This window comes from Triturus cristatus, chromosome 11 (genome assembly GCF_964204655.1).
Source record: "Triturus cristatus chromosome 11, aTriCri1.1, whole genome shotgun sequence".
Classification (NCBI taxonomy): Eukaryota; Metazoa; Chordata; class Amphibia; order Caudata; family Salamandridae; genus Triturus; species Triturus cristatus.
The window spans coordinates 854,545,760-854,559,614 of record NC_140594.1 but is presented as its reverse complement, the minus strand read 5'-3'; the positions used below and the strand labels follow the sequence as shown (position 1 = coordinate 854,559,614).

The window sequence follows — 13,855 nt, the reverse complement described above, 5'->3', positions numbered from 1 at the left end:
TGCTTAATCATTTGAGATATATCCAATCTCAGCCAAGACACAAATCGATACACAAAATGGATCATGTCTTTATTTTCTAAACTTTCAAACCCACTATACTGTTTGAACACCTGTAAAAGACGTTCGTAATAGGCATGTACAGATTCATCTTTTTCTTCAGTTGTTCTGTCTATCTTTACCCAATCGGTTTCTTTCGTAGGAATTTTACTCTTTAGAAAGGTGATTACCTGCTGATATTTTTTCATTACATCCTCTGACGGGGCTCCTGTTTTTGAGTCTCTTGGATATTCCTCACTAGGCCAATCCACAGTAATCTTACATTCTGTCCACAAGTCTGCAGGTACTGCCATGTCAAACAGACCATCCAGATCCTTCAATAAAACTTTTGCAACTTTCATAAACCTCTCAACGTGACTGTACCACCCCACTGGTTTCTCTCTCAATTTTGGGAAATCATTTGTAAAAGACAAAATATCCTGTCTATTCCAGAGCACATGTACGTACCCCCCTCCGGGTACTTCTCTCATTGGATACACCCTTTCCGCTTTTTCTGTTTCCCTCACAACATATTCAGATGTTGTTCGATTTACCTGTGCTTCTTCCTTTTTCTTTGCCCATCTACCTTTCCATCTTTCAAGATCTCCCTACTTTTGTAACAGAAATAACAATTCCCTGATCTGCAACTTTCTTCCAGACAAATTTATGTTTTCCAAATCCTTATCAGAGAATTCTGCTCTATATGGTTTCTGCAACACCTTTGATTTCCCTAAGTCAATTCCCTTCTTCACTGTATGTGTTTAGCCTGTCCAGACCCACATTTCCAGCAACCATTTCTTCCAATTCTACTCTCAATTTAAAAATGTCTAATAATTTTGGCTGAGACTTTGGCTTTTCTATTTCTTGTGACCATCTCTCAATATCTTCTGAGGTTACTATGGTGGCACTTCTAGTTCCTGTTGAGGTTTCTAGTCTAACTTCCTTCGAACAATTGGGCAAATGTATTTTCGGGGTTTCCATCATTGGCTCCTGTATGGGCAAATCCATCAGTGATATTACTGATTCACATTGACTTGCTTGATCATCTATTATTACCTTTTCTTTTCTAGGTTCTATACTTGGAGTAGGCATCACATGAACTTTAGAACAATCAGATTTTTCACCATACAATGGAACTACCGGACCTATTGTCACTGGTATTGTCAATGCTTCAGGATATGTGTTTATCTGAGCTATTCTCTGAATCAATTTGTCTCTATTTTTATTTATTGCTTCCTTTTCTTTTTCTTGAAGTACCCTATCTGTGGTGTTGTGTACTATCTGGGGAACCAAAGGTGTTCCTATCATTGGGGCACTAGGGGTCATTCTATTGAATCCATCATTATAAGGTGGAGAACTTTTCATCAATATGTCTTCCAGGTATCCCTCTTCTGTTTCTCCGCTACCTAACATGGTTAAGTGCTTGGTTTTCTCTGTACATTTACCTCCTGTCTGCTCTTCTGATGTTAACACAGGATATAAACCTTCTGCCGCCATGGCCTGTCTCCATTGCTTCATTTGATTATCTCTAGTCTCTCGGGGAAATTTTGGATAATATTTTCTTAAGGTCCTGTTGCTTCGGAGTCTGTCACGTTCAAAGGCTTCCATTTCCCATTCTTCTAAAGTCTCATATTGAGTCAATCTAGGTCTGGGTTCTAACTCATTCATTCATGTTCTTAAATTGTATAATATTCTTCCATTAAAACTTCCGTACTCAGGAAATGCTAATATACCATCATCCTTTGTGTATTCTACCCAATTTTCTAACCATACACAGGTATGATAGCCTCTCTCCATCATCATGTATGATGCAGGCGTATTTGGAGGAGGAATGAGAATTCCCTCTCTACTCTTAATGGGTTTGTCCTTTTTGAAATAGTTCTTAACCTTTTGCATAAATGTCATTTTTCTCTTTTCTCCGTACATTGCGTGCTTGTGCTTATTAAGGTACTGCTCGTAAGCAAACCCTTTAAATCCTCTATCCGGTCAAGTCCCTGTTAAAGTTGGATGGTACATACAAACTCCACTATCTATTATTATTCTTGGGATTTCTATTTTGTTAACCAATCAGATGCTTGCTTTAATTTCTAAAAAGTCTCCAATACCTGTGCATTTTCTATTCTGAGAACCAATCAAGTTATGCTCTGCTCACTCGCTCGACCAATGCTTGCGCGGCTTTTCTGTGACGTCAGTATCACTTGTTACAACTGACCCCTACTTTACAATTTAGCATCAACTACACGCCCGCTGTTTCAACCAATCCCAGTGGGGCTCTCAGTGACGTGAGTGCAGCACCCGCAACTGACCCCTCCTTCGCAAGGTAATGTGAAATATTATTTTCGCACATATTTTCACACAAATTTAATTAATTAACAACGTATAACATTCGCTATTGTGTCTGACCCACTAATCCAAAGAATAGTAAGATTTCTTTCACTGCGAGTAAAACCCTTCCGCTTACTCTTCACACACTACGAGTAAAACCTTTCCGCTTACTCTTCACACAAGCATCAAAGAACCTGTTACTCCTTCAGAATTACCCTTTCTAGGTGATATAATACCAACATTTCACCAGCGAACTCCTCGCTACCAATTATTCTCACAAACATACAATAAAATTTCCCTAATTTAGTGCTTCCATCCCTGCATAACTTTCAGCACTTTCTCGATCCAGACCAATACCCTCACTGCAGTGTGGCTTCCACTTGCCTCCCGCTACTCAATATTCCAGGGAATTTCCAGACAACATAAAACAATACATAACGGGTTTTGGTTAAAACATAAATCAATAATTCAAATTTCAAATACAATCCTCACCTAACTAACTATACTAACCATGCCTCTGCTACCAAGAAAAACTGATGCAGCGGAGTTTACCAGCTCTACACATTCATACACACAACATTCATTTGGGCCCATATACATTCGTACACGCAATGAGCTGGCAAATATCCACTGGTCATCAATTTTATTTTACCCTAGGAAACCTTTACACCAGTATTCTTACCATTACTGTCTCCTAAGTAAATGAACAATTCGATAGATCTAGTAGTAGATTAGAATAGGGAGGAAATACAACAATGCCTTTAACTTTTATTTAAAGAACCACCGACTCAGAAGAAGTTTTAAAAGTTTATCTGAATTAATAAAATAATTTTGTTGAGTCAAATCAACATACACATGGATATGCCAGAAGTCGCCATCAGGAAAAATAGTACAGTTAGCTTTTAATCAGTTTGCATTAATAAATTCTTGCAATGACAGCACCTGAGGAGAGAAAGAACAGAGAGCAAGTACGGAGCATTAACCCTACAGTTATATTTACCTAGAATGGTGTGAGGACCCCGACATCAGAGAGTCAAGGATTCAGGACATGTTCAGGACAGGGAAAGGTGACCTCTTCCAGTGTAACGCCAGCGTTACACCCCTCTCTGGTTCTACTCTCTCCGGCTCGGGCTCGTCCGGACCCCTTTCTAGATGTGCCTCCTCGGTTGTTCTGCAAATTTCCCTAGTGTTGGATTCTACAGTCAGATTGCAGCAAAATTGGGTAGCATCTCAGCATAGCATCAGCATCTCAGCATCACGTGTGTCTAACTATCTAGAACTTACCTCTGTTATACCAATTCAAATGTATGATCCATCCCCAAATGTTTCAATTCCATGTTCACCCGCAATTTGATTGGGCCAAGCAGTGGGGTGAGGATATCACACCATACTAAGTGCAATAATTTTCTTTGGTCTATTGTCTAGTTCCCCACCCCTTAATTTTAATACCCACAAGCTTTATTCCCACAAGCATTTCATATGTGGATCGATAAGTTTATTTTACAATGTTGCTTCTCCTTCCTTCTCGTAGGTCAAAAGTTGGTTTCCCATGTCCTTGCTGGGTTTAGGATTTGGCAGCCAGTCAATTTACTTCACTTGTTCAGAGTAAGCAGACATGCCTGCCATTGCAGAGTCTTTGTGAGCAGTGTAAACTGCCATTTCGACCTGACAAAATAAATCTTCTGCCAGACCCAAACCTTCCTTTTTTACATATATGTCACCCCTAGGGTAAGCTCTGAACAGTCCAGAGGCCAGGGTGCAATGTATTTAAAACACAGGACATCGACTTTTAAGTTTTACATGTTCTGGTAGTGAAACACTCTTAAATTTGTTTTTCACTACTGCAAGGCTTTTATATGCTATAGGATAACATTGGAGTTGCCTTATTGGATTTTATAAGTGTAATTTCCAAATTAAAAGAGAGGCCCCTTCAAGTTTGGTGTCTCTGGAATCACAATTTAAAACTTATGATGGCGTCGGATTACAAATTGCAATTCTGAAAATGCAGATTTTAGAAAGTTGGTGTTTTCTTGCCTTAGCCATTTGGTGCCTGCAACCTGTCTCTGGGGTAGTTGGTAGCTGGGCTTTGTGTATTCCTCCTAGACAGTCACACACAATGGGAGCTTAGGCGTGACTGGCTGGGCCATCACTATCTGGATGGGAGGGAGGAGCTGGACCCAGGCTGTGTTTTGTCTCCACACAAAGGGCTTAGCAACCCTGCATTGCAACCTCAGCCAGCTTGGAACCAGGGAAGGTTGGAAATTCAATGCAGGGCCAATTCTTCAGTCCATTTATGGACCTGTGGATACTCTGCCTTCCAGGAAGGACTGCTGTGCTGCTAAAGTACTGCTACTCTTCTAGACTGCTCACTTGGACTCCTGCTTTGCTGTACTGACCTGCTGCCTGTTACCCTCTTACCTGGGTGAGAAGGAGTGGACCTGCATCACTTGAACCCAGAATCCAGAGTGACTCCAAGGCCTAGTTGGCTAACCTCCTGATCTAAAGATTCAGGGACATACCAGGCTTCCAACCGATGTACATGGACTCTGCCATTTGTGAGTCTACCCTGCCAAGTGGTACCACCCCAGTCCTGGACCTTTGAAAGTGGGCCCAAGGTGCTTGCCAGCAGAACCGATACATCTTCTCTGCTGAGTGACGCATCCCCGAGCAGAACTGACGCATCACTGCTGCTGTGTGGATTGGACCCGTCGCAAACACCCAAATCGCCTCTGCAGTCCTTGGAACTGACACATCGCCACGACGGCTCGGCGCATCCACAGCCCAGGTCCTTTCATCTCTTGTTGACGGCAGCCTCGATGACAACGATGGACTCCTCATTGCACATCGCCCACTGCTCGCCACATCCTCAACGCCGGACTTCGCATCGCAAGCCCCGTCAATGAGATCCTTGATGATGACGCAACAGGAGCTCATACCACAGCCTAACCACATCTCAGAACCAGCGTATCGCTTTGGCTGCGCAGCACATCTTCAAAGTGAATCTAAGCAACGTTCCTTGACCAGCATCTAAGGTACTCTGTTCAGCGGGCCCTGTAACCGGCCCACACTCCATCGCGGTTAGCCTGAACTTGCGACTTTGTCCTAGTACGGAGCAACCAGATATTCCAGTTGGTGATTTGTGCTTTTTGGCTTATTTGACTAAAACCTTTTAAAGTTTAATATTTTTGGTTCTATTTATTGGATTTTTGTCGGTTTTGTCTTATTTTATTTAATAAAAATTAGTCCATGTTTCTAAATCTTTCATGGGCTTCTTTTGTGGTGTGATTTCCCTGTTTTACTGTTGGCAGTGTTGCACAAATACTTTAGACATTGCCTCTAAGTTAAGCTTGACTGCTTTGTGCCAAGCTACCAAGGAGGTGAGCACGGGTAAATTTGGAGTTTCTTGTGCCTTAGCCTGACAAGGATTGTGGTTATTGCTTGACCAGGGCTTACACCCCAGTCAACCAACAACCCAATTTCTTACAGGCCTCTATTGGGTGATAAATGGAAGATGATTGAAAACAGAGATTCAAGCCCCCTTGTATCACCACAGCAAATAATTTCAACTTGTAATGAGGTCCTAAATGGCTAGAAGAAAACAACTTGCACCTACTCCCACAAACTACCCGATAAGATAAATCTGAATGTTTAAGCCCACAGTTGCAACATTGTCCGACTTGTTTTTCAGGAAATCTTTCTTGTGTGCATACAGCAGAATTTAACATGTAGTCCCCTAATATGCTTGCCCTATTTGTTTATAGTAGCACTTATTACATCTTCAAATTGCCTTATGAAATTGATTTCTTGTTCCTATTTGCAGGTGTGGTGTATGATAACCTGGATTGCAGCGATGTGGTAGACTCCAAACACTTCTTAACCGCAGCCAAGCTTCTCCAGGTAATATGCATCTAACATACCTGCCAATACTCCTATTTATGCCGTCCCACACCATACCATGACCGGGATCTCGCGGAGAATAATGGACTGAAATAGAGGAATGCAGTAACAAGAAATAAACTAAAAAGGTTATATTTTCCCATCTGCACCTTACGGTGTATTTCCACTTCATCTAGAGCTCCCTAGATGATGGACAACTCACAAGCAGAGACTCCTCCTGTCCGGCCATCGAGTTTAACATGGTTTGCCGGTACTTCTCCAATCTTGAGAGGTTGACATACCTCCATTTATGGCAAAGTTACCTTTGTGAAAGACTGTAATAGAAAGAGTGGTAGACATTCTGTAAAAGATAAATGCGGTGCCCCTAACATTCTGCTTATAGATTTCTAGTGCCCAGAGTTGTTTACAAAAATCCCACCTTTTAAGACAAGCATTTGAAACATTTCTACTAGAGTATTCACAAAGAGGAGAAACCTTTGCCTCACTTGTGGAGAACTTGCAATGTGGCAGTAACATCAATACCACCCATGCTGATGCAGTAAAGTCTCCACAACAGGTGATGGCTTTTTTGCCGCCCGCCTTCTAAGCCAGGCCCTAAAAATGTATTTGTTGTAATTCTAATTATAAAGCAATACCACATAAATATAATATTTAGCAGATTAATCGGTAGGTGGGTCTTAATTATTTTCGTGATGGAAGAGTGTTGCCGTTGTATACTACAGTGGTCCATGTACATCCTATTACACAGTGCAACAGAAGCCTCTTTCCATTGATTGCATTTGTCACAATGGTAATCCTTTATCTCGATCATAGTTTGTTGCCAATAGAAGAGTGTGAGAGCTAAACTGATGAGACAGGCTTTGAATATATTGAAGCCCAATAGCAAGAGTCTCCTATCAATCTGAAAATGCCTCAAGTGATTCAACAAGCATTATCTGCTCGAAAACGTACATTGAACTCAATCATCAAGATAGCAAATTTTTGTATTAGTTTTTGAAACTGTTCTCCCAAGTAGGGCAACAAAACACATAATGCTCATATTAAACACAATATAAAATGCTGTATTAATACAATATCCATTTAAATATAACTCCAAAAACTGGTTAAACAAACTTGAAAATATGGTAACAATCCATAATTTTTGTATTGTATTGTAATTGCATTTATATAGCGCTTACTACCCCCTGATAAGGCAGCGAAGTGCTTTTTCGGTGAGTTGCCTGCTACTCCGGAACCCATAAAGGATTAGTGGTGAATTAGTATAGTAAAATATGAAAGTAATTTGAGTGGTGAATATGTTAATTAGTTATTTGGATTCAGAAGGATAGTGGAGGGATAGAAGAGGGAAAAGGTTTGCATTTATATAACGCTTGCTACCATTGATGGGGTGTTGAAGCGCTTTTTCAGTCAGTAGCACACCACTCAGGAAATTATGAGGAGAGAAAGGACAAAGTGAAGAACTTAATTACAGTCCTAACTCTGTAAACACATTGCTGAAAAACTCCACTCTGGTAAGCTCTAAGAGCAAGAAAGATAAACAAAAGGTGCTTCAAATCCTGCGCTCCTACAACACATATAGTACATATATGCTTTTTCTGCTGAAGTCCCTTCCATGTTATGTTATGTTATGTTATGGAGATTTCTAAAGCGCACGATTACCCGGAGGTGTCCTGGCGCTGGTTACTTCTCGTACCGCAGAGCTAGGAAAAGGAGGATTATTTGCCAAAAAGCCAGATCTTCAGCCCCTTCCTAAAAGCTAGAAGATTGGTGGCGTTTCTCAAGTGGAATGGGAATGTTCCGATAGAGCATCTTGAAGGCAATTTTGATAAGCATAGCCATATATGGTTGGGATTTTGTAAATACTATGGATTCCTTCATACACTGAAAGCCCGTAATACTCCTACAAGTACTTTTATCTGATGCACAACCAACCGCTTTTGCCTAGGTTATATATATAAATAAAATAAAAATGCTTTTTTTTGTAAAGAAATTGGTGGGATCCATGAATCCCGCTGAAAAAAAAAAAATCAAAATACTGGCTACTGCATTTCGTTTTCGGCCCCCAAGTGGGCTAGGTCCCGGGGGCATATTGATAAGGTAGGGGTGATGCACAGGCTCACCCTCCTGGGGATTATTAATGCCCCGGGGACCACCACCTCCCTGGGGTTTATTCATTTATAAATGGGCGGGCCTCTCAGACCCCCCAAGCCCTAGGGACCACCACCGCCGGGGGGCCACATGCCAGTAAGAAATCTGGGAGGGCATCTTGGGCCACCCGTGCCAAGGAGACCTGGGGACCGCCACCCCGATGGCCGGCTTCCGCTATGTCCTGGGTTGCCAACCCACACAACTTAGTTGTTTGCTGTGGCTTGAAAGGAGCTTTACAGCTCCCGCCAAGCCACAGCAAATACTCTGCTGCCAGCAAGCGACAGCATTAAATATGCTCTCGCTTGCTGGAAGCGAGCAGAATTGCTTTTAGACACAGGGAGCTGCCTTTCCAGCAGCTCCCTATGTGTAAAATCAATGCTAGCTCCCGCAGGAGGCGGGAAGCCAGCAGGGATCTTGGGGGCCTTCGTGCCTCCCCGCGGTCCCCAATGAAAGTGACTGGGTGCCCTGGGTGGGACCAAGGCACCCAGAATAGATGCTGGGCCACGGGGGATGTGGTCCTGTCTTAATCAGCCCTAATTAAAAAAGTAAAGAAAAACAAACAAAAAAGGCCGGGGTGGGGTCTCTGGGGCAGAAATCGTCCCAGGATCGGGGCTGCTTGACCTCCCTCCAAGAATTTTTTTTTTTTAAATGAAAAGGCTGGGTCCCAGTGGATGGGGTCCCCGGGGCCAAAATAAACAAACATATATTTTTTAAGAACCCAGACCGGCAAGTCGCCGGAGTCCCTGCCCCCTTTTACCACCACTCTGCAAACTTGCCTCCTGGTGCACATCTGGTTGTGGAATGAAGTTCCCTTGGCTGTAGAGGGTCCTTCGGGGCCAACAAACCCTCCTATTAACTCCAGTGAGTCCCACACAGGGAGACTGCTAAGAGGTGATCGGAGACCCCGCCCCCTTTCTCCACCACTCTGCATATGCGCCTCTTGGCACACTCCTGGTTGGGGGATGATGTCCTCTTGGATGCTGAGGGACCTTGGGGGCCAAGAATCCCTCCTGCTACCATCAGTAAGTCCCTTTCAGCGGGATTCCTGAGAGCTGGTCAGAGGCCCTGCCCCCTTTCTCCACCACTCTTCAAATGCGACTACTAGTTAAAAAGCCATAGAAATTCCCCTAAAAACACAAAGGTTACATGGACATTATAGTTTGGAAATAGAATTTGACAAACCTTAGAAATTCACTTAAAAAAACAAAGGTTACAGGGACATTATAGTTAGGAAATAGAATTTTAAAAAACCTTAGCAATTCACTGAAAAAAACAAGGTTACAAGGACGTTATAGTTAGTCGCAGATTTCACTCGTACAAAACCAGTGAAATTTAGCAGTTATAGTTATCTTCGCTAAATATAACCTACGCCCCCGCAATGCACTATTTATTGCCTCACATATTACATCACCTGTGACAGGGTCAGTGACATCAATGATGACATTATGACATCTCAAATTACATCACTGATGACATCATCCACAGACCCACTCACACACCCACTTACATCCCAATACAACCTCTTATACGCCCACTCACACTCCCACACAACCATTAACATACCCATTCACAGACCCATAGCATTACTCACATACCCACTGAGACCTCCATAGAGACACTTACACACCCACCCACTCATTCATTCATACAGCAACTCACACAACCATTCACTCACCCCTACAGCCACTCGCATAGGCACACACTCACCATACAGCTACTCACATACTCACTTATTTACCTACACAGTCACACACACACCCACTCACTCACCCATACAGCCTCTCAATACAGCCTCTTGCACACTCAGTCACACACCCAAACAACCACTTACATACCCATTCACACATCCATACAAGCACTCACACATCCGCTCACTCACCCATACAGCAATTCACACAGACACTTACTCTTCAATCCAGCCACTCACACACCAACTCAGTTAACCAAACACCCTCTCAAACAGCCAAAAAATACAAAATACCCATCTTATAATAGACCCAAAAGGTCTTTGAATAGGTGCTTGCTAAGTCAAATTCCAACCATAGCAGCTTCGGTCACTATTGACTTCTGCACTGAAATCGATTTTAGGACTTTTCTTTCTGAAGGATCCAAATGTGGAAATGTGGGCTAGGAAACTCTTGAATCCATAAAGTAAAGTAGCTGGAAACTTTGCTTCATAAACTCTGAGCAGTTGTAGTTTCCTCAAAACATAATAAGCTCTCTACAGGCCTACTTCTTGTTCAACTTTTTTTCTAATTAGATGATTAGTTTGGGCAGTCCTAGAGAAATATTGGGTGAATATTGGTCTCAGGTAGGCATAGCTTTGTACTAACTCCAGAGCAATTTGCCTGCCAACTGAACTTAACCTTTTCCTGTTATTTAGAAAGAAACAACCATATTACTCTTTGTTGTATTTCCCTGAAAAATTATTTTTAGCCTCTGATTACACAAGTTACATTTCATTTTTTGATGATAGGTGAACTCTGCGGAATTCCAGAAAAGCCTGACCAAACACTCTATGCTCATCCGTGGTGAGAGTGTGTCCATGCCTCTGAACTCCGCCCAGGCCTCAGATGGGCGAGATGCCTTACTAAAGGTAAGTTGGCTCATTTTTGCTTATGTCTCACGTTATCGCGCTATTTCTAATGTGAACGCACATTTCGTATCTTAATGAAACAGAAACACCCACAGTCATAATGTTCCAAAAAAGAGGGTTAGGTGGCATCCTGCCATAGATAGATATTACGATTTAGAAATGTAGACGTTTTGTAACAACCAGGAAGGAACATCTCAACCAGGTCACATTCATTATGCCAGTGTCAGCTGTGAGCATACCTACATGATCAACCGATGACAGAGGTTGTCTAAAAATGTTTACTTCTCCTTGCATCCATCATCTAAAGGTTTGTATTTTCTCCACTGAAGGATGGATGTTAAGCCTCTGTCTATACAATGCTTCATTCATATTGCCCTCAGCTGCATCACTGTTCTCAGGATGCCTTTAGACACTCATTTAAACTACCTCTGTTATGATGTGGCCTAGCAGCTAGAGTGGTGGACCTCGAAGCTGGGAAACCAGGTTCGAATTTGGGCAGGGACGCTCAAAATCCTGTGATTCTGGCCAAATCACTTAATCTCCCTGTGCCTAACAAAAAATGTACGTGTCCGTCTGTAATACAAATGGTGCTCATGTAAAGCGCTCTGATACCTTCGGGTCTAGTTTGCGCTGTATAAAACTCAACAACAAAAAACAGTCCAATTCAATAAACAATGTTTTGGGGAAACGTAACATCTCTGGAAACATTTGCTCTTCATGAAGCAAGTTTAGATACCAGGTCAAGCATAAAACCAAAAGCTTAAACAGTTCCTACTCTGGCAATTCTCCTTCATTTTGAACTTCTACATAAAATCTGCCCCACACCTGACTGTCCTTCCATTCACCAGGCTTTGAAGACATGCTCAAGTTCATACTTCCACCCCTAGATCAACCGGAACCCCACCCGCAGTAGTTCAGTTTGTTGTCTCCTCTGCTCCCATAAATCTCCAAAGTACTACTCCACTTCACCTGACCCACTCTAGATGTCAAAGAATGAAGGATACAGTCATTGCTGAGATTTGTTCCTCTACTGTTGGTACAACCCTCTTTTCATGTATAGATTTCTAGCCGGACTGATTGCCTTTATGCAATTCATGCTTGGAATTCCCTTGTGCATATGGTGAATTAATGACTTATTTATTTATAGATACACAATAGGTGGGACCAATGTGCAGGAAAGTTGTCTGCTGGCTCTTTGTTTGTTTACGTTTTGCAGAAGATAACTTAATACTTCCATTCTCCTTTGCTATTGTTTCATTCATATTCGTTGCATGTGAACAATACACATGTTTCAGTTGTGTTGTAAGGTATTCTCAGATTTTTTTTTAACAAAAAATATTTTGGTAATCATCCCACATGCTTCATTTTTAGAATTTCTTTTTTTAAATGTATCTTGTTGAAAACTGACCAGGAAATGTTCTACAAACCAGCATATTATTAGTAAAAAATTGTTTTATATTGTTTAAAGGGAGAAGGAGCTGGCCCTCTCTATGTAGTAAATATAAATAATTTATGACACAAACATTGGTCCATACATGTTTAAAACTTAACCAATTTGCAATCAATACAAAGTTATCTTTGTAGATATTGATTAACATCTTTTAACTTCTTTGGCTAGTAGGGAAAACCTTGCACCCCACCTCAGTACATAAGCTTTTGACTCGTTGTGTCAAGAAATCCTGGATACACCATTGGTGGCCTAGCATTTCACATCCAGACTGGTCATTCTCCACGTTTACAGCACCTGCACAAATTCTATCGACCAATCAGATTTAATGCAAGCATTCATTTCCTTTGTTCTGTTAACATGTGCTTTTGATAACAGTTTTACATATTGAAGTGTCTCTTTGAGGCTTGGCTGTCACTGCTCTACATAACCATTTAACAACATAAAGTCCATAGAAGCTCTCAATTAGTAACAACCTACTTAATGTTATGGATCTTACATGTGTACCACTGGCATATGCACCTGTAACCAAATTTTGCACCAGTTTAAGTTTGACTACAAACATATGTCAGCATGTTGCCACTGGATTGTCTTTGCTCCTTAAAATGTCTTCCTCACGTGATAGTTCCCACAGTGGTCTTTTCATCCTACAGCCCCATATCTGAGAAGTCATCAGTGACTTCCCATGCATAGCCTGACATATCTTGAACCCATCCCATTAGTCCAACCGTCATGATTATCCATCTATCTTGATATTAAATTTACATTTTCGGGAGAAAGGAAATAATAAAGTGCTGAACTCTTCTGTAGTGAATATGCTTAGGTTAATGGATGTCTCTACTGGTGGGTAAAATATGTGCTGATATACAAGTACATGTTGAGAAAAGTTTGATATATATTTCTGTAGGGTGAGCAGGAAGGAGCGTCTCTAATTAGAGCATTTTGGGTGCGTTGAGTTCTCTGTGGTAGACATTTACAGGGCACAGAGCAGACAGATAGTTGCTAAATCTTTTTGTTGTCTCTTCTTTCTGGCAGGGAATATACGGACGTCTTTTTGTCTGGATAGTGAATAAGATAAATGCTGCAATTTTCACCCCGAGTCCTAGTGACGCAAAGACACCACGAAGGTCCATCGGTTTACTTGATATATTTGGATTTGAAAACTTCTCAACCAACAGGTAGAGCAATTGTGTAGAACTGCCCTGCACTCGTTTCTTAGCACTCTATTTCTTCAAGATTGTCATGAAAGTATCGACTTTTTGTACAGCATTCATACTGTGCTTCACTATTTGAGGTCTACTTGTTTGGCTGATATCAAAGTTGTAGATGCCTGTGAGGGTCCAGAAGCAGTGCTGTTTGACTAACAAACCAAACACCCTTACACATTTCCCAGTTTATCCAAAGTC

At 41.7% G+C, this 13,855-nt stretch overlaps 1 protein-coding gene across 2 annotated transcripts in view; it reads left to right on the top strand.

The window, feature by feature from the left end:
• The window catches only part of LOC146785536 (unconventional myosin-VIIb-like), a 961,158-nt gene that overhangs the window by 295,900 nt on the left and 651,403 nt on the right, over positions 1–13,855 (top strand). For both annotated transcript variants that reach the window (XM_085634664.1, XM_085634663.1), the window contains exons 10-12: positions 6,182–6,258; positions 10,883–11,002; positions 13,485–13,627. In XM_085634664.1, the coding sequence (XP_085490790.1) occupies positions 6,182–6,258; positions 10,883–11,002; positions 13,485–13,627 (340 nt within the window). The remainder of the gene's footprint in view (positions 1–6,181; positions 6,259–10,882; positions 11,003–13,484; positions 13,628–13,855) is intronic.